General features: G+C 42.2%; 1 protein-coding gene across 2 annotated transcripts in view; it reads right to left on the reverse strand.

Annotated features, from left to right (window-relative positions):
- The window catches only part of dock1 (dedicator of cytokinesis 1), a 203,865-nt gene that overhangs the window by 36,002 nt on the left and 146,056 nt on the right, over positions 1-21,807 (reverse strand). For both annotated transcript variants that reach the window (XM_084342187.1, XM_084342188.1), the window contains exons 30-37: positions 16,853-16,931; positions 14,752-14,852; positions 7,255-7,313; positions 5,901-6,049; positions 4,770-4,855; positions 4,283-4,439; positions 3,309-3,349; positions 2,833-2,923 (exon numbers count right to left, since the gene is read on the reverse strand). In XM_084342187.1, the coding sequence (XP_084198313.1) occupies positions 2,833-2,923; positions 3,309-3,349; positions 4,283-4,439; positions 4,770-4,855; positions 5,901-6,049; positions 7,255-7,313; positions 14,752-14,852; positions 16,853-16,931 (763 nt within the window). The remainder of the gene's footprint in view (positions 1-2,832; positions 2,924-3,308; positions 3,350-4,282; positions 4,440-4,769; positions 4,856-5,900; positions 6,050-7,254; positions 7,314-14,751; positions 14,853-16,852; positions 16,932-21,807) is intronic.

Here is a 21,807-nt window from a genome sequence, read left to right on the forward strand (position 1 = left end):
ACTGGAGACATGGGCAATGAAACTGGCGTCGATACATATTGAATGGGTTCAGAGAGAGCATCAGTGCAATGCATAGCTTGCTGGCTAATGTTGCATTCACATGGTGGACAATGCGATGGCAGGACAGCCACATTTCTGTGGTGATGTATTGTTCACAATACTTTTCTTTTTAAATCACTGGCGATGTTTTGAAAAAGGGTCATTTTATTGCTGTATGTCATTCTTGCCAGACACGTTTGTAAGTTAATTGATTTTATTAGACTTGCTTATGTGCACAACATCTGAGTCCAAGACAAATTTCCCTAGGGGGACAATAGATCGTATCGTATCGTATCATTTATTTATTGTGGTTATTAGCCTATTTGCATCAGTCTAGTCCGTATGAAAGTGAATTCAGGGTATTGCTGTAAAAGAGCAATGATGATGATGATGATGATGATAATGTTATATTCTAGTAATGCCTGCAGCTAGAAAATGCAGCTTTCTCGTAATATTCTATCGCAAACTTAAAACCAAAACCTGATGGCATTTATTCTTTCATTTACTTCCAACTGAATAAACACAATTATTAGCTTCTCATTGTCCAGATCACTAGAGATGCACCAATTGATCGGCCAGTGACCGGAATCATTCGATTAACAGCCTGATCGGCCACGACCAATGCCTCTGTGTCAGTGTCAGATATATCTCATTCTGTGCCGGTCAATTTCACAAACATTTACACAGACAACGTTTTCACACACAGTTTTGGAGAACATGTAAGAGTTATTAAATAGCTGATGTATTATTTTTAACATCCATTGAAGAAAAGTTACAAAAATGTGTGTGTATGCTGTCAATTTTTGTTTTTAGAGAGAAAGAAAATGGTCCACTAAAATTATATCCAGTTTGCCGTTTACAGTCTGCCTGAATCTATGTGACTGCAGCATAATGATTCCTCTTACAGTGTTTAGCACAAGCACCTAAAGTGTCCTGTAGAGTTAGCCCACTGGAAGCCAGTCTGGTGAAGTGGAGCTTGGGGAAGCAGAGTGAAGCATCACTTATGTTCGTGTTCACAAAAAAACATCAGATACAATTGAGTCACGCAGCAGTGAAATCTTATTCACTACAATTTCTGCTTGATTTTTTAAATCAATGGTAGTAAAAGGGAGAAAAAGAAACAACAAAACTGTGACAGTGTCCTTTGCTGACTGTGTACTCCATCAAGCCTCTTCAGGTTTCTGATGGGCTGGAGCAGCTCAGCTAACAGGGAGAAGGACAGTCTGATTGGCCTCTGTGTCGCAAAAGCAGAATCCTATAAAGTCTGATTTGTTAGCAGTCAGTTTTAATTGGGATTCTACCGGGTAACCTGAAGAGTTATGATCTCTGTGAAAACCGACCAAGTTTTTCGGTGAGGGCCACATTTGAATAGCGAAGCCAAAGAATTTGCATGAAACGCTGGAAAGGGGTGAAAAAAATAATCGCTCTGCACTTTGTTGCGGCGTGTGGACGGATGCTGGAGGGCTTTGGATCAGGTTATTGATTCATTTACAGCTGGACTGCAGCATTTTACATGGTAAAAGGGAGCTCTGTTTATTCATGGCTGGTCTGTGGCCCTGCATCGACTGAACTAAAGTGCTGATACATCTCTGACAACACACACAGTCCTGTGTATTCATCAACCATTATTATACAGCTGCAGGTACTTTACTGGAAGACTAATTATTACTACAGGAGCCAGTTTTCTCTAACTGCTGGTGGATGCAGAATTAAGTATCCATCATTCATCCTCATTCTAGCTTGTTTACACGTGCCTGTGTGTGAGTACAAAAGGAGGACAGTGACTTCAAAGATTACATTGGAGAGCTTATTGGAGAAGAAAGGGTTTATCCAGACTCTGGTGGAACAAAATTAACCAATTTCCACAGTATAATAGTGAAGTCCTCTCTCAAGGTATTGCCCAGGAATGCCACAGCTGCTGGGAGATGAGCAGAATTAAAATAATAACAACACAAACAACTCCTGCAAATGCTACGGTGACTGCTCAGCGAGGAAAATGTGATTCAGTCACAGTCTGCTCTCCCCTGTCGGGGCCTGTACAAAGGCTGAAAGCAGCCAGCTATTTATGCGAATACAGATGAGACGTTGGGCGCAACCATTTTGGATAAAACGCAGAGAGTAACAACTCCCAAATTCAGGGCAAAGCAAACCCCGACTGGGAATAGACACTGCAGCTTTTTGTTTTGAGGAGTTTGGCGTGTGGATGTGGTATATTTTTGGCGAGGATAAAAACTTTGGAAAGCCTAGAGCAGGCCTTCAGAAACAAAAAGGCGTGACGTTAAGAGAAATGAGAGTTACAGTATATGAGAGGAGATATATCTGCACTTAGGGTGTGACAGAAACATGCCCTGTTTCCATCTCAAACCACAGGTGCTGAAACATGTGATTTTCAGCAGACGATTATCTGTTACGCTCGCAAAGACGACAGTAAAAGTACACCGTTATCTTGAAGCACCTCAGGTGGATGTTGCTGCTTTTTTCCTCTGCTTTGAACTAGCTTTTTTTTCCAGGAGAGATCAGATACTAGCCGTGATTTGCATCGACTACGCAAGGTGAAAAAAGATGCTGCTCAGCAATTCTGCCCTCTTAGCAGCCATCTCCTGCTGTGGTGGGATTAAAGGGATGTGGCCCTATCTCTCTAAGTCCTGTAAACGCTGTTTAAAGCCTGAGGTTAAATGCCATCTACCTGACAGTAGCTGAACAGTGTATTTGGTTTGTGTGATCTGTGCTGTTTGATTTCTTTTAGAGAGTGTACTGCTGGATTTATTTGTTGTTTGTATTGCATTTGTTTACCTTGAGCAGTTTGGCGTGTAGCAGCAGAGTGTAGGCAGCCTCAGTGTAGTTGTCGCACTCTTTGTGGAGGTCACACAGCTTGTAGAGGTACCTGGCAGGAAATGCAATGATTTATGGGTTACGTCTGAGTGGGCCTCTCACACATCCACAGACAGAAAGTTAACTCCGCTAGACTGATGCGCCTCGACAACCTCTTTTAGCTCAAATAACGCTTGACAGACAGATGGAAAACTCTGATTGGTGGGACTGTGGAAATAGAAAGTTAAATCTTATGATTTATTTTTGATCTCTAGAGACACAGCTGGGAGGAAGGAAGCCAAAATGTACAGAATATAGGCTTTGGCAGGTAAAGATTCAGCTAAACTGAAACCTCCAAAGGTAATTCATCAAATGTATTTCAGTGGTGTTTGGAAAACGCCTCAAAAGAATAAAATGTCGACCAAACAGGCACAATGCTGAATACGACTTTGTCTTACCTGATGTACATCTCCTCTCTGTCTATCTCCTTGTAGAAGTTCTACAGGAAGGAAACAACAGACATTGAAATGGGTTTAAAAGGATTAATAGATTTCCAGCGACAACAATTCATTCATACTGTTTACAAAGGCTGAATGTATCATGCATACGCTGCATAACTCTCTCGACTGACGTTGTTTCTTCACATTTTTATAAGAATATTTTGGCCGTGAGACAAATCAATTTTCTAAAAATATGGATGAATAACAAGGTCCTGGCTTGCAGCAGGCATGATGTAAGGTATCAACCAAAGAAAAAGTAAGTTGGCTGACATCAGAATCACAGCGGCAGGGCGGTCACGCTGCTCTCCTGGCCAAAACCAAAAACTTACATCTTACACAACCTGGCAGAGCGCTGACAGAACATGACTCAGATAAATTCTGAATGTAGGCCAGAGGCCGGCGGTTCAATGCCAGCAGTCACGTGACACAACACTGACATTTCGGTGCACCGAGATGAAATGTCGCATGGCAGAGGAGAGGTGTTTCAGGTAACCTGCTCCTGTGATAACATCTTAACGCACTGTGGCATGTAGAGCTGGTTGTCGTTGTTTCCTGTCTGTGGGTAGTCGCAAGTCGTTATGGTCCCTTTATTGAGGACATCTGAAATGTGACCCTGATTATAGACAGTGTTGTAAAAGTACCCAAAGTCTTGTTAAAATAAGACTAGTATGAATAGTAGTAAGAGTAAAAGTCTTAAAGCATCTGATATCAAATATATTTATGTATCATAAGTTCTTTTCTTGCAATAAATTTACTTAAGTATCAAAAGTACAAGTAAAAATAAACATATTTACATGTACTGTATACAGTATACTCCAATAACAGAGTAACTAGTAATCCTCAACCTATCACGTTTAAATAGTAACCTTCCCAACACTGATCCTTACTGCGCCTGTGTGTATTCAGGACCAGAAGAAAAGAAACCATCTTACGAGCACGTTGACGGTGCAGCTCATGCGGTTCTCCTTGTTCTCGTCGTGCATGATGGTCCTGTAGTCCAGCAACCTCTCCAGCAGACGGACCACCAGCGTGACGAAGTTCTCGCCCGTCTTGGCCAGGTACTTGTGCTTCCTGCAGTGCTCCAGTAAGCTGGCGTGCGTTTTTGTGTGCACAGAAGAGAGGCCAGGGGCAGAGAGGAAAACAAATGTGAAGCATGTAAAAGAGGTTCTTCTTCTACAGTTTAAAACGTCAAACTTTTGCCACTGAGGATTTGAGGGAATGTTCTTTTTTTTTTTTTCCCCATTAAAGCAGAGTTAGCTTCCAACTGTGCCGAAAGCAAATATCACAGAGGCAAGCTGTGATGAGGAGTCGTGTGATCATCAGCACACTGTGATTATTTTGAGGAGTGCTATGTCGCAATTAGCATTATCTAACTTGTGAGAGGCTCAGGCGTAATCCTGTCCATTAATCAGCACTTACATTTTCTGAAAGAGAACTTTGTACTGCTCGTCTCCGCGGCCCCCCTCCACCTCGTGATCCAGCTTGGTGATGATCTCGTTCTCAAACTGCAATTAGACAGAGCAGGCGTAAATAATCAGTGTAGGTAATTTTTCAATTCATTAACGCCATCTCCCCGACTCACTCTCTTCTCCGCATCAAGGCTTGGCTGAGGGGATGTGCGCTCCCACTTTAATCGTCCCTCTACTGCAGCCCAGCTGGTTGCAAGCTGGTATTTTCTGTTCATTATTAAAGCCGTTCTTTATCTGTCTACATTTGGCTAGAACAAGGCTGCATCAGGAGACACATCCCCTTTGCTTCTCTGACTGCATTTCTCTGTGAAAACTGGTTTGTTTACACACGATAAAACCTGTTTTTTCACACAGCTGCTACATACAACTATCACACTTCTTCATGTGTTGTCCGGTCACAAACACAGAACAGGAGAACAGAATGCAGCTGAGTGAGAAAAGATAGAAATACTGCTCTCTGTTAAGCCAAGGATTTACAAGAAGGATGGAGCAAGAGATGGACCCAGTAAAGGGAATATTACTGGCTTACAGCATTAAAAGGGGTCAGGCCAAAGTGAAATTGATCACATTTCACTAAAGGGAAGGAAGAAGAAAGTGGCATTCACCTCCAATGAGCCAGATCCTGAGTGACACATTGACTTAATTAGCAGCACTCCCTTCCCTCGAGAGAGGGATGTTGCTGTCTTCACAGGACCAAAAGGGTCGGCAGAGACGTTTGGAAAGCCTTTGTGCTGCTCTACAATAAGCATCACATACTTTGCGAGCCCACATAAACATCACAAAGCTGGAAACTGCCTGAGACATCTTATGGCAGAACAGCTGCAGCCAAACGGATTTGCTCATGCAGAAAGGCTTAATTTTGCACTGTAACGGGGCAGAACATTAAGTTCCACTTACCATGGCTGTTGATAATCGCAGCAACAACAAAATGAGATTTGCAGAATTACAACTAAGCTTGCGGATATGAAACTTTTTCTCAGATTGGACTGTCCCTCTTCACTGTTTACAACACCCACTACTTTTCATTATGTCCTTTTTACGTTAAAAGCCTGTTTGTGTTGCGATGTTTCAGATGACGCACCCGCTGGAAGCTGCACGTGAAGTGGAACTCGCACTGCATCATGTCGAAGAAGATGGCGATGGTGGCCTTGCGCAACTCGATCTCAGGAACTAGCGTCATCTCCAGGATAGGACCCACCATCTCTGGGATGAATTTGATCTTGTGGGGCCCTTAAGACAGGAAAAAAAAGGACATAAACACATAAATGCAAATGTTTTTTCTGACTTCTCTTGTGACACCTTGATATCCAAAGTTCCTTATTTGAGTGTTTTCTTGCAGTGGGCATCAAACTTCAAATTCATTACCCCCAAAAGACTTCATCAAGCACTAAATGCGCTGGTCTCAAGCCAGATCTCGTTGAACGTTCACTTATCTCTAAAATCTTCACTGTAGCTGCTAAGCTAAAAGCATTAGCGCTAACTACGTCTGAGTACACAAGCTTGATTGCGTGTCTCGAGCGTAAATAACGTCTTTTCAAAACAATTTGGGATCTCGGCCTTTCATTCACTTAGATGATGCCAGACACTGAACGGAGCCATTTTAATGGTTTTCTTCTGATATTTTTCTCCCATCTATTTCAGTTGTTAGGAAAATGCTGCAACCCTGTTTTGCTGTGAAGCTCCAGAAATGTTCTGCGGACTAAGAAACTTCACCCTGCTTTCAATCGGCATGGGGTGAGTAGATAATGACATTTCATTTTTTGGGTGAACTTATCCTGTTAGGCCAAGAATTCAGATTATTGGATTTTTTTAAAGACTGACAGAAAGCCTGATTCGATTTGGATAAAACAACAAATACAACATGTCGAGCCTAACTGGATGTGAATAATCCCCGGTGTGCTGCAGGTTTGATAGCAGCTGCTGCAAACAAAAAAAGTCTTCCGTCATAATAACTTCAAAACCCAACACCTCAGTTAAAAAAATAGCAAGGGGCTCATTAAATACCCAGTGAATGAGTCAATCTTATCTGGTGGAAAACTTTAATTAAGGGATCAGATGGTGTAGATTATAATGAGAAGACTTAAATGGAGACACAGGTGGCCAAAACTAAAACCCCATCCCTGCACTACAATCTCATTCTATTGAGACTTGACTGTTGCGCCTCTCTTATCACACAACATAAAGCTAATTAACACATGACTGTCTATATTTAGCTGCTGTTCTTTGTAATGAGTGTGAGGGCTCTTAGTTGACTGATAATCATACACATAACTCGAGAAAACAACACATGTAACACCTGTTGATTTGCTGCCGGTCTCCTGCAGTGTTTGTACGATTCATCTTCATCATTAAATACATTCAGGAAAAAAAAGTCTATTTTCTTTTTGTCAGGAGTGTCAGGGTCGTTAAGCGAAACAAAGAGTTGATTAAGTTACCTAGATTGTACCACATGTCCCTGATTTCGAAGCCAATTTGTCTTCTCATGTCTTGGTACCTGAAACACAAACAGGATCAAATGTTACACAGGCTATAGTCACATAATGGCACAGAGGATACAATTACGTGAGGTTGAACTGAACGAGATAAAGGAAAGGCTCACGTTAACTCAATGAATACAATTCATTAGTGTTCCCTGACAATTTTAACTGCCTAATGCGATGTAACACACTGTTTCTATGAATGGCTGCGTCGTGTTTCAGCTGCCAGAACCAAAGTTGGTGTCACTGTCGTTTGCATATAATATAAAGATGAAGTGAGAGATAGCTGTAGAGGTTTAGCCCAAAGAAATCAAAGAAAACTAAATACACTAAACACAAAATAACACACAAAATATGGATGTTAACAAACAGGCTGTAAATCCAACATACTGTATTGCTTGACCACATATCCTCCACCATTGTCTTGTCGGTCAACTGCCCTTACTCTCGTCACATTATAAGTTAAATGTGACTCTGTTGTGAGTGCTATACTGTGGTGCGTCTCTGCTGCTGGCCCCGCTGCTACATGGAGTAGACGCCTGAGGCAGTTAATAATTGTAGTGTTGGTCATCCAAGTAAGTGATTTTTTAGAAAAGCAAACAACGGTGGGGATGGTGGGCAAGAAACGTAATCAGTGCATGTCTGACCACTGTGTAACTGGGAACACCGACCATCACGGCAAGCCTAATGACAACATACACCTTCTAGCCTCTGGAAGTTTCTCCATTCTCCCATAGGTGTTTAATTGATTCAAATGTTTTTTCATAGCCCCCAGTATAGCCCCTAGTGTCCTGTATAAAAGCAGCTACATTTGTCATGTTTCTCCATTCATTCACTCTGGTTTTTCCTTTAATTTGTCACCTATTTCTCTGTTGTCTCCCTTCAAAGAGCAAAATAATTTGTCGAAAGAAGTTCTTTGAGTCTATGCCTGCATGACACCTGTTACACAAGCGTATAATGAGACTGTTTGAACAGATTCACAGGGCCATGACCACGTTAAATCGTTTATTTTGCCTTTTTGTGAGGTTCTCTGCAAAACAAACTCACACTAATGAGCCTATTTCCACTTGTGCAAGTTTACAACATACTCACAGTCAGCGGGCTTTCAGCTATGGTCTGTCTTCCGCTCTGTCTTTGCATTTGAACACGCAGAAGACAGAAGACATGAGGCGAAGTGTTTGATCAGACCAACACTTTGCCTCTTTGATTCTTTGAGCCTGGCTTGGTGTGTTGAGGGCTCTTGTATAAAACAAAGATTTGCAAAAGAAGCTGGAAGGATCACTCCCGTCTTGACTTTTTGTCTAGCTTCTCCGAATGAGGGCTTTATAAGCTGATCAGCTCTGCCATGTCGAGGTCATGAACCAATCTCCACGGCCGCTTGGAGCCTATCTGCCTGCCTGCCACACAGGCCCAGGTCACAGAAAGGACAAACGGTGGTGGAGAGGGAAAGACGGACAGTGAATGATGGGGGGACTAACATGAGTGGAAATTATGGGCAGAGAGGCAGAAAGTGAGACCGCTTCTGTGAAACCGATCGTATGTAACGAAAGTGATGAATTTAGTTCTTTTAAAAAACGATTGGACATGTCATGAGAAAAGAGAGTAAGTTGAAGCCTGAAATTGTTTTTAAGACCAAGAATATAGAGGACACAATGAAGATAACAGTCCACAGAGAGCTACTTCTGACTGGTTTTCTCCACCGGCCTGATATAGCTTGCTTTAGCCGCACCATTGCATGCTGAGAAGCAGTCAGATGTGCTTTCACTGCTGGCTCGCTGTGGGGAATAACTGCACTGAACTGCAAGATTGTGGTTCTGTTCTGAAGCAGTGCCAAATTCTCACTGTCTCTGCCCTTAACTAAGCCGTGAGGATGTGTGGCTGAACCAATCGGCCAAAACAGAATAAGGAGTTGCTCACAAGGCTGAAAGATAAATCTATACTAACTGCCATGTGTCCCACTGCTCTATAATATGTTTAAAGTAGAAACAGACAACACAACCCCACCCCACTCCCAGTGTTTTTCAAGTGGTGTAATTGTTGGCGCCGCTTTTGCAAAGACAACTGGATAGTTATTCCATTTTCCTCAGATTAAAAACATCCAAAAACACAGGACAAAATGTGAGTTCAGTCATTCATTTAGTCTATAATAGAGATTTGAAAGCAGATAGAAATGGTAACAGGATGCCAGGCTGACTGGATTGCCAGCCTGCCTTCATTTTCCCGGGAAACTTTGTGCCTACTGGCAGACAAAATTGCATAGTGAAAGTGAGGTTTATAGGGAGCCAAACCATTGCATTTTGCAATCAACATTTACCTCATAATGATAAGTTACAGCACCCCCCACCCCTCAAAAATGTAAGCATTTATTTGAGATTAAAATGTCCAACAGGGCCGGCATGAAGTTGCAGAACACCATTAACTGATGGGTAATTCAGAAAAATCATGGTTGAATGCTAGCTAAGTGGTCTGAGATTAAATATGAAATGCCTCTGGAGCAGGTTGAGCAGGTGTGTATGAGTGTGTGGGTGTGTGTTTAACTGTAAAGGTGTACTGCTGACTGAATTGAAAAAAAAACCCCATTCAGTTAAGCGTTACATCAATTCCAAGGCATGGTAAATCAAAGGCGTACGTCTAATTGCATTGCATAATATGCCACTAATAATCAGAATCACAGCCCAGTCAGTATAAAAATACCTCACGTATATCCACCTCGATTCACATGAGGACGGGTGGTGTAAACCTTGATAATGCACTTGAAAGGTAAAATAGTAATGTCTAATCAAACCATGTAAATGCTCAATCTGTTCATTTCTATTTGGTTGGATTAAATATATTCTCTCAGCGCATGTTAGACTCACGTGAGGGTAACATCATGAGACGCAGCTTCTGAGAGCGCCAGAAAGGCGGCGGTAGCAACATCAAACTGGCCTGTAGCTGATAGAACTATTTGTAATAGATCTTCAAAGATTTCAGGATTGTTGAGCGCCTTGATGGTCGAAAGGCTTGAAACAACGAATTGTTCAAACAAGTGTTTGAAAAGATGAAAGAATCCGGAATCCACCAAACCAGAAACCCAAATACTGTTCACGACACACATCGTGGCTCCATCTTAAAACGAAATAAAAGGTGGGTGCAATAAGTACTGATTTGAGTTTTATCAATAAAGTAAAAACAAACAAACAAATACATTGTTCAAAAATCTTTCTTATTCTACGTTTTCTGTTCTGGCAGATTCGATTTAGCCTCCATGTAAACAGTTTGAATCTTTAATCAAAATGAGTTCAGTCCAGTTGAAGAAATGTCGTCCATGTAACCACAGCTAATGATGCAGCAATAACAGACTTGTCTGTTTGCCAATGTAAACCCAAAGAAGCAAAGCCATTTCACAAACTTTAAACGGACGCGGGAGGAACTGAGTGAGGAAAAGCAGAGCGATTGTCTGTCCGTGCCAAGAATGAGGCCTGTCCGACACACTGAGTGACTGACGGAGCCACAGTGGCACTCTGCCTCCTCTTCCTCACACACTGATGGCATGACTCCTCAAGTAAAATGATGAGAGTTTGAGGTCTGGGCGTGACACCTCTCCTGACCTCTAATTATTATCTATTCAGAGGCCCTTTACCGCACCTTGACATTTCAGAGCACCCTGGAGCGCTGACGGGACTTTGAAACCCAATTGATGGTTTTGCCAATATCGTAGAAAGACACACTAATACATTTTGACAGAGAGGAGAGGAGCGTTTAAAGAATCCCTGACAAAGAAGCTGCATCACCTCTTTGCAGCTTGGCCAGGTCAAAACCTTTTACCATATTTAGGCGTCAAAGGGAGAAGTATTGCAACGCCCAAGGATTGATCTTTAGGCAGAGTATTGGCAAGATGATAAAATATAAATAGATGCCCGCCTCTATAAATTACTGTAAAGAATTTGTAATGTATTATGCATTACATCGTCAACTGTTTTTCCCTCTCATCCACACTTTAAGGTGCGAGTGTTTTATAATTTCTTCCTGCGCATAACTGTGTGTATGATTGTGCTAACAGCATGAGTGCGTGCCAGCGGAAGCACGTGGGGTTCGTGTCTCCACACATGGACATGCAGATGACTGCACAGGAGACATCGTGTCCCCATCTGAGCTGAGCCAGATGCAGGATGTTGTTCTGTCACACTCCTGCAGGCAGCCGGACAGGCAGCTATGACTGTCGGCTGTCAGGACCTACAACGCATACCTGTCAGCTGCAGGGCGGAAAGCTCTCGGAGAGGTTAACTAAGAATAACAACGTCTATGGAGGGACGGCGGCGAGTAGCCAGTGGATCCGGGGCTCTCAGGAGCTTGTGCTGTGCAATGCAACTGGGTCAGGGGACGAAAACCAAGGAAGAAGTTGGTTCGGAGCATGAGATTAGAAGTAAGAACAACTGGGGGACAAAATAAAGAGAGAGTGACAGATACAGCAAGGGAGGGGGGAAAAAAAAGTGATTGATGAGCGGTGGCCTGTAAGAACAGATGAGATGTGATCAAAGCCCGAAGCAGAGGGAAGTGTGAGATGTTCACTATATTTGACAATATGACACTCCCTCTTCTCATCACTCATATGCACACATCATGACAATGACATCGCAGCATGCTCATTTATCCTGCTGTGTGTGGGGCTGCGTTTCCGTGGTGTGTGGCCAGAGAGCCATTCCACATGAAGGGTTTATGGAAAGTTGTGGTTCATCGAAACTCTTATTTTTGTCAGTTACAGTATGATAATGTTGTGCACGACAAAGTTGTCTAAATTAAAAAAATGTAAAGGTAGCAGTGCTTCTCAGATGTTCTTTGGATAGGGATGCATGTAGATACAACAGTGTTTCCCACACATAGATTTTACTTGCCTGCATTTGAAACATTTCATGTTTTTTTTTTTTTTTCATCTCTTCAAGGGATCAATGCCATTGCAATCAATAAATTAGTGGAAAATCTCCCCTTGTTCTACGCCTCCTGGCTACAGACAACTGCGCATGCTTTGCAGAGGGTGAGATGTCCTCTAGTATTACTTCCCTCCTGTAAATGCATTAATCAATTCATTGGTTGACTTCATAAAGTCAACAGCAGACACATACAGAGCAAAAGCAGCATTTGTAGTTATTTTGTGGACAATTTAAGTAAGACTTCAATATCCATTCTCAAAATAGATTATTCATTTTTGAGTCTCATTCTCAGGTTGTCAAATGCCAATGCTTTGGGTTGGTGGCTCGCAACCACCCGACACAGTTACATGGTAACAATCTGTGAGAAACGCTGCAGAAAAAAAACACAAGAAACTCTCTTTTCAAACAACTAATGTGCCTTTGGCTGTGTCCTCACCACAGAGGCCCGGGTTTGATGACAACTAGGGGCCCTTTGCTGCATGCCATCCCCTTTGTCTCTCCTCGGCTACACTAACCATGAAGGCCAAAAATATAATCTTCAAGGAAAAAAAGAAAAGGAAAAAATTAATAGCTACATTTGAGCATTGCAGACTTGTGATGACGCACAACACTTCTTAATACCAGTAAAACATAGCCAAAAATGAGTTTAGCCAGGTTCAAGATCTATTTTATCTTGAAAGGAATAAAGAAATAAAGTTTCTGCTTTCATAAGGGACCTTATTATTTAATGAAAAGGTCTATCTCTGTGGGAATTATTTCTGTAATGTTGTCACCTCAGCCTGTCGGTGCCAAAATAAAAGCACTTTTAGCAGAAGGTTCTTATACAGTTAGAGTTGCCCAAAAAGGATTAGCTGAGGCGATCGACTAAAACCTTTGGTAGGTGTGAGTCTTTTACACACCAAAACATGCAAACATAGTGCCCGGGTTTAAAAACACCAGAATTCTCCTTTAACAAGAGAATTTTCACTTGTTGTATTGGCAGATTTTATTACTTTATTACAAGCAAAAACACCTTGTATTCATTAATTGTTATTTCATTAAGTGGAATATTTTCCAGTGTATTGTCATCACACTCTCATGTTAGACCCCAAAAAGAAAACTTGTGAGGGAGCCAAACAGATCTCATGTAACACAAGGCTCCACTAACCAAATGATTTCTGATTTTTATGCAATCAAAGTTGTTGCTGAAATCAGGAAACACAACAACATGTCGACACACGAAAACGCATTCATCCTCTTGTTGAGGCCAGTGCAATACATGTCTGTAAATACATCCAGGTGCGAGAAGGAAAAGTAGGACCCGACAGACTGATAATGGACCAGAACTTGAACCCAAACAGCACTGGGTGACATGTGCGACGCAGGAGAGAACCTGATGCAGAGCGCTAAAGATTCGTGCTCCACACCTCTGTGATTTCACCTCTCTGTTCTCTGCTCCTGAGCAAGGCGCTGTAATTGGTATTGCAGGCAACACTGACAGTTCATGCGCCAGCACACAGGGAAATGGGACGCGGAGAGGGAGAGGCAAAAGAGAGAAGGTGAGTGGTAGGTGGAGGGCGGCAGACACAGAGAAAGAGAGTGGGCGGGTTGAGGTTGAGAGAGTGGGCGAAAGAGGAATTGACAAACCCTGTGTAATATCCCCTGGAAGACACCTGGTTGTATCTGAATGACATATTTGGGAGTGTCATATAAACAGCACGGAAACAGCGAGGCAGAGATCTGCCTTTTTCTGAGCTCACTCCAGGAATGGCAGCGCTCGTGTATGTGGATCAAAAAGCCGCTGCTTTCCGGGCTAAAAAGTCGAGAAAGGCTCAAAGGGTGGGGGTGGCTGGGAACGTCTTGTTTACCGTGTTTGGCAGTTTGTGTGGGAGTCTTTCAGGGCCGATAATAAAGCACTGACCAAATGAGGAGCCTCGCTGTCAAGCAACGAGCCAGCGTGATGTATGCTTTGGTGACAATAGCTTCTCCAAATGAAGATGAGAGCCAATACGCTCCACGTCTGCCCAGAAAGCATTTACACTTTTTGGCTGCATTATCAGACTCTATGAGAAATACTTAATGTAGATGAATGGTTTGTTGTAGATACAGGCTGTGGATGATCGGGAAATGAAACCACTCACTGATCTGGTCTTACGGCAGCAATAAATGTCTAAACTCTGTGGATTTAAAACTTCAGCCATTGAGGAAATCTCTGTGCAAGATGATATCAACATTTCTGAGGGACTTATCTTGCAGAAAGATGCTTAGAGAGGAAAACAAAGGCCTGTATCTTTATTTCAAGAGGGGATACACAACTTTGCCTGATACCTGGGATTCGACTACAAGATGTGCTCTCAATAACCCCTGAAGTTTCATGAGGCTGTTTTGCTTTGTTCAGAAGAGAGAACAACTAGTGCAGCCTCTACTGGAGCCATGGGGTGCTGGGTATCCCTGTGAGCCTCCGTGTGATGAATTATGTAAAGCCTGCTCATTCTGGGGAGAGAGCCTGGGCTGTGTTTGTGTGCAATGAGGACTTCCTGAGGATTGAGAGTGCGCCTGTACTCACTTGTGGAAGATCTTGGCTCTTTTGTCGCTTGAGAAGTTCTCCAGCTGCAATGACTCCTGGGTGAGGAAGGCTACAGCCAGGTGGAAGTAGTTGTTCCACAGCTGACCCGCACAAAGACAGAAAGACAGGCAGAGTGAGTGTGGTGTAAAACGAATAAAAAGGACATTTAACTCACAGTCAGAGAAACAGCTTTACAACAGCATCATTCAGCAGCAGAGCACACTATGTGGGCTGGAGAGCTTTCCGGTTTCATTAAATCAAAGGGTTTTGGATGAGATGGGTGTACTTGTGTTTCGGGAAACTGTCCGAGCGGAGGGAGCGGTTGGTGATTTAGGTCACTGGCCTCCAGAGCGCTCACTCAATCAGACGGACGACGACAGCATCAGCTGAAAGAGGTGTGACTGCAGCCATTTTCACTGCTTTGCAAACAGTCAATGTATGCATAAGAAGCAAGTCCCAAAGCATTAAGGCCTCACGCACTGAACACGTTTACTTGCTTCATGCTCTTAGCTGCACTGCAGGCATCAGATTTGAAATGCCAACACCCCAGGATCAGCAGTATTTCCGAGAAAAGTCGCTATTTATATGTAGTACTCCTATTCCGTTTAGCCATTTAAAACATTGGTGGGCTTCAAAACGTGAACGTCGGAGGTTCTCGGTGCATTCGGCCCTTCAGAGATTCAACGTCAATTGAGAGAAAATTAACTGCAAACTATATTTCTCGTATTTTTTGAAGCAAAACGTCAAATATTTGCTAGATCCAGCTTCTGAAATGTAAGACTTTCTGCTTTTCTTTGTCATTTGTGACAGTAAATGAAGAGCCTTTGGGTTTTAGACTGTTGGTTGGACAAAAGAAGCAATATTTGGGCTCTGGGAAATGACGATGAGCACTTGTCACAATATTTTGACATTTCTAGTCCCTAAAAAGCATACCTAGTGCGCACTTTTCAGCAGGAAAGACGTTTAAAAAATGTCTTTGGTGGAAGGCGTCCAAAATTGGTTCAAAAAACTATCTGAAGATAGTTAAATTTTTACATTTAAGTCACATTTCACCAGGATTCAACTCAAATATTTGGATGTGGTGTCTCAGTCAGCCTCCAAAGTGACGACAGGCTCTGCACATTGTAGAGGACGAGAGATTTCTTGAAAGCAAACGCTGCAATATCAAATTTAATCGCGGGGTCAGGGATCAAGCTGCCAACATTCTGACTGAGCCACAACAGAGGAATACATTTCTCCAGCGCGACACTTGTATTCATTTCTTCCTCCTGTGCACTTTGCCCTACACATCCCAATTTTGAGAAGTCAAAGCTGTGAAGCTCTGTGCATTTGTATAAAACACCCCAAATTACATCTTTCAACCCACAAATGAACAAATTATCAAGATGATTAAAAACACACTGATTAGCCGGTTAAAAGAGGGCAAAAAGACTTCTTAGACCAAATATCACCCAGTTTTTCGACTGGAAATCAATGTTAAAATCCCGGGTGGTGCTCACACTTTCTAATGAGAACAACCTACCACAGAGGTTAAATTATCCGTACGCTACTGATCTGTAGTCTAAAATAAAGAAAACCAGACACTTTATTCAGGCACCATAACGAGAGCTCCGGGTGCTGTAAGTGACAACGAGACGCTGTTAAAATAATCAGTCCGTAAAGGCTTTAAAAGCCCAAAGCAGTTCATCTGTTGACAACATTAACATTCTTCCATATGCCAGACATTTAGAAAGAAAGAGTTGCTCTCTTCCAGGGGAGGGGGCAAAGATATTCTGAAATGCACATCAAATTGCCGGCCATTAGGTAGTAATTGATGTTCCCTCCATAATTTTTATGTCTACTGCCTCCTTTTTTTTCCTATTCAGAATCCCCAACAATGCTGCACATTAAAAAAAAGCGTCAGAGAGGAACTGCAGTGAAGTGATGACTTCAAAAATGGCATTCAAATCTTTTCCCGAACCGCCGTTAATAGCACTTAAAATCATAATCCGGTGTTACCTTGACTAACAGAACAATTTCTCTGGAAGGGAGGGGGGAGCTGGTATCAAGGTTTTTTAGAGGAAAAAAAAAAAAAAGAAGAGAAAAAGCTTTCAGCCCTTACCTGTAGCTCAAAGTTTGTTTGATCCAGAAACTTCTTGTTCAACACTGCTGCATACTGATTAATGGCCCGGAGGAACACCCTGAAAGGACAAAAGACAGTGTTTAGATCTCGTCCTCTTATTGATGAAATAAAGCTATTTACAATCTATAGATTCAGATTATATGTGCTTAAAGGTCACCTTCAGACGAATTCCCCACTGAAACCACTTTCCTTGTTAAATCGAGTACCACCATATATTCATATTCACATCCCTGGCAATCAGCAGAGTGCACAACCCACAACGAAATGTCATGTAACAGCAGAGGAAACGCTCACAAATGTGTGAACAAAGCAGTTACAGTATGTAATGGATCAAACCAACATGCTGGTAACTTGTTATATCTCATTAAATCTATTTCTCAGGGACCCATTCAAAAGAACATTAATCTTAGTGTAGGAGAGGAGAAGCTTTAAAAATGTTCATCTGCAGCTCCCAGGCAGAAAAAACAAAACAAAAACCCAGACATGACAAGATACAAACGCTCCACGCAATAACCAATCACTTCCGTGTTCATGATCCGATCATGTACTCAAACGTACACAATATGTTTGTTACGGTTATAAAAATTAGTGAACTTTTAAAGTCGAGTTTTCTGACAATATTGAAAAAGTGATATTGTAAAATAAATCAATGTTCATTTCATCACCTCAATGCCTCACGGTCAAAACATGTTTTAAATGACTGGCTTTTTAATGATTTAGCCACCACAATAAAAGCTTTTGAATATTTCCTTCTTGTTTTTTTGGCATTTTCTTTTTTGAAGTGCTTCGATTGCTTTTCTAATCACCCTTTTCTCCCATTTTTGAAGAGCACTCGACACAATTTTTGCCTACATTGTGTTAAATAGAGAAACCAGGCATCTTCTCTTCTCTTTTTCATCGTCAACCGGACAATGTTTGAGTGCTGCTTGAACATAGAAAGATGGAAAAGTATTTACGCATCAAGCTCGGGAACTTCAACTTCACAGCGTCGTGCTGGAAAAGGGGCAAAAATTAGCGTGTCCACCTGGATTGTCATGTTTTCATCCATGCCGACTGGAGCTAGAGCTGATAAATACTTGCTACAGAGTAATTTGAGCTAGGAATGAATGAAAGTGGATTTCTTTGACATTTCGAGGGTTACATCTTGTTTGTTAAGGATCTTTTCATGCTTCCAGTTGCTGGGGGCAACAGTAAGCTATGCTGAGTTTATACAGGCCAAAAATTCATGAACAGAAATGTTTTTCTAGGGTATAGCTGGGGAGAACTCTGGTTTCTGATGTTTAAAGTCGATAAATAAAACGGCACTTCCTCAACTGGACCGAGATTTAAATTCAGACATCAGAATCGCTGAATCTAAACTCGTCGATCTGAAAACTGAACTGTAACAAGCAAAGCCGTAGCCAGACGAGAAGAGAAACAGTGGTTTGTACTTTCACGACGAATAAATCTTTGACCTTGTGAAGAAATAAGTGCTGCCGGCAGAGGTGAAACGCGGGTTGAATCTTTCGGAGACAGACTGAGGTACAGAAGGGCTGCAGGCACTCCCGAAAAAAGATGCGATGAGTAGACCTTAATGAGAACACTGTCTGATGGGTTAATCCACTCTGATGTTGCAAAATTAAATGTTAATAACTTAAGTGGCATGAAGCTTTTAGAGGGGAATTATGATTGCTACTTACAGAGTCAGAGGCCCATCCGCTATTTAACTCCATTCCCTGGCGGAACCGGCAATACAACAATGTGTGTACTAATCTCTAAGAATTACCCACCGAGAGAAAAAAAGCCCTTATCAAGAGTGGTGGGGGAAAAAATGTCTAGCACAGCATATCCAGTAACCTGGCTTACATTATCTAGTACGCCTCGGGTTCTAGTGTTTTTATCAGTCTTAGCTTCAGTTGCTGGGTATTTTCCACACAACTACAAATCGATGAACAAGCCGCAACAAATGATTGCTCCGGGCTGCATATGAAGGCGCATCAGATAAAAAAATGTGGACAAAAATAACGGCAAGGTGAAACAAGGACAATTGTTATGCCACTTAAGTGGATTGCATCAGGTTTTCATGAGCGGGCCATAAAGCGGGATGAAGATGTAACGCTCGTGTAACCGACACTGGCAGGTGAGCAGACATCTGCTGCACAGGCAGCTCCGAGAGAGCCCTGTGCCTCTGTCACGGCATTAGCTTAACCCTTAGTTGAACCGGCTCCCGCTGTGGGAATCCTCACACATCACCATCGGGTCTCTTGCTTTATGTTTCAGCTGCTTGGCCATGAGGGTCTCTGTCACCCTACGCTTACTGAAAGGTCTAAAATTTCATTGACTCACAGAGAGGGGTTGGGGTTTCCCTCACCGCCCTGTCTAGCTGACCTTGAACAGGAATAACCATCACCGCTGAGACGGCGAGGACGTGGGATCTAGGGTGTTTTAGCTATACAATATTCACCTCCCACATTTATCTCCATTGCTGACTAAATGCTATCTGGGGCCAGTGTGTGATACATATCAAGAGTCACCTTAATCATTAGCTGGAAAGGTTAACTGTCATTTAACACCTTTGGATAAGCCATTAGAAGTCCATTTCTCTGGCTCTATGGCCTCAGAGTGGGATACACCTCCCCTCCTCCCCCCTCCCATCTCCTAAGCACTCAGACAGCCTATTACCACCATCCTGTCTGCACGAACACAGGCTCCCCCTCTGCACACCTCACTCAATTTTCTGCAGCTGTGAACATGTCAATATAGCTGATACGCTGAACACTGGACTAATGCTAAAATGTGTTTGCATCCCCTGCACCTGTGGGCTGAGAGATATTACTGCTCAATATGCAGGGCTCATTATTTACAGTTTTTGATTCTGGAAAAAATAATAAAGGGGAGATTATTGTTTATCTTGGATTTCTAAAAAAATCAGGAGATAACTGAAAGAAAAAAATGGCTGAGGAATACTCAGGTCAGTGTTAGCGGGGGACATGACCCTACTTTTCCTTCTTTTTCATCGACTTGATTAACAATCACTTTGATCAATTACACACCTGTAAAGTTTCGTGACTGCGTCTCACACGGTTGTGATGCTTTCACGGTGAATAATCTGTCCACAGACAGACAAGCTGGAAAACATATCAGCTGTGCAGAGTTGACAGGAATGATTGAAACTGGGTTATGATGATCTGCGACTTAGAATGTGGGTCAGGGCTGTAAAGTGGGGGACCAGTGGCCCCTTTTCCACTTCCTACCTCCCTAGTTCCAGCACCCATTTTCAAACTGACAGTCGTAAGCACCTGTCAAAAAACTCAAAATCTATTCTTAGTTAGTTTCTTGCTGCAATAAGGTGTCTTCGGGACCACATTTTGCCGTGATAACCCACATACACAGACAAACAAACTGAAAATATTGCCAGCAAACGCTGCAGCAGGTATAAAAACTAAATACATAAATAAATTAAAGAGATAAATCTTATTTCTACGATCAACAAAACAAAAGTGAAAATAGGTTAGTTTGCAGTATAAACACTCTCAGGTTAAAATATTTTATTTAACACTGAAAGAAATGTATTGATGAGTGTTCTTTTAGCAAGAAACAACAACAGGTACATTTGGACGGATGAATCTAAAGCAGCCTCCTCCACCAAAACATCCAGGTATTTTACAGTCAAAAATCAATGTAAAATATAAAGGATGGGCCTTATCTATATGATGTGTCTAACTGTATAATCAGAATGTAGATTTCTGCAGTTGTGGCAAACTCTCAGACATTGTAATGAATCATCACTAATCACAGGCTGAGGCTGTGGTTTTGGTTCAACTCCAGCTAAATTTAACTGCAGTACATTGACAGAGGCTACTCATTTCTAATCACCAATAGCTGTGAGTTATGCAGACATTACCAAGGTAGCACACAGCTCCAACTGCTGGGTCACACGGCAGGTAAAAGAGGGAGATCAATACTCCTCACAGCTTCTGGCTAAATATCAACTCAACAGGCAAAATGCAGCTGTAATCAACCGTTTCTGCTTGATCTCCCTTTTCCAGCAGCGGCAATCCTTCGCAGTTTCCACAACAATGGCTTGATGATGCGGTCAGAGGAAATCTCCTGCGCTGCCTACATGACTGATCTGCACGGTAACATGCAGTGCTTTCTATAAACAGCGTTAAAAGGAGTTCCTCTCATGTCGCAGCTCACACAATACAGTAAACTCTATTACCTAAAAGCCTATTTGAAGCCGGCAGCCTGCCCGAGCTCAGACGTATAATGGGCTTTAACGAACAGACAGGACAGTTCCTCTGTGAGCACATCCTGCCATTAATTAAAGTGAAAAACTTAATGAGGCGGATGAAAATAGCATATACTCTCCCTCACAGTGGGCTCTGGCTAAGACACTCCATTTCAAACGAGATTAAAGGCATTCAGAGCTAAGTTCTTAAACTTTGGAATATATATTTTTTTAATGTGGGCTTTAAAGCATGAAATATTCAAATTGTGGTCCTTAAATAAATATGATATACTAACAAAAGCTCGACTCTGTATTTTCATTTGTCCACATTCATAAAAAGCTATAATTACTCTACAGTCTATAATTAATTGCCGTATTGATATCGGGGAATTTTCTTTGCACAGACGCAGCGATACGAGTGTGAATCAAAACTGTCTGCATAGAGAACATTAACTGCATATTATACAGTCTGTGGTCCCGCTGCTCTTTTAAGCTTGCATTATTAACAAAGCCAAATGCCAGGGGGAAGATGCTCGGCTGCCGCTGCAACATCTGCGAAGGCCGGTCATTATGCTGCAGAGGGAAAATAAGATGCTCGGATGCAGAGGGAGAGACAGTGACAAACCAGTTCTTTATAACTTCATTACAACTACAAGGAAAATGTTAACGACTGCTGCTACTATAAATGTAATCAAACCCTTATCCAGCGGAGTCAGTGTTTGCT

The sequence above is a fragment of the Pagrus pagrus genome (assembly GCF_965226575.1).
Source record: "Pagrus pagrus genome assembly, chromosome: 21".
NCBI classification, from domain to species: Eukaryota; Metazoa; Chordata; class Actinopteri; order Spariformes; family Sparidae; genus Pagrus; species Pagrus pagrus.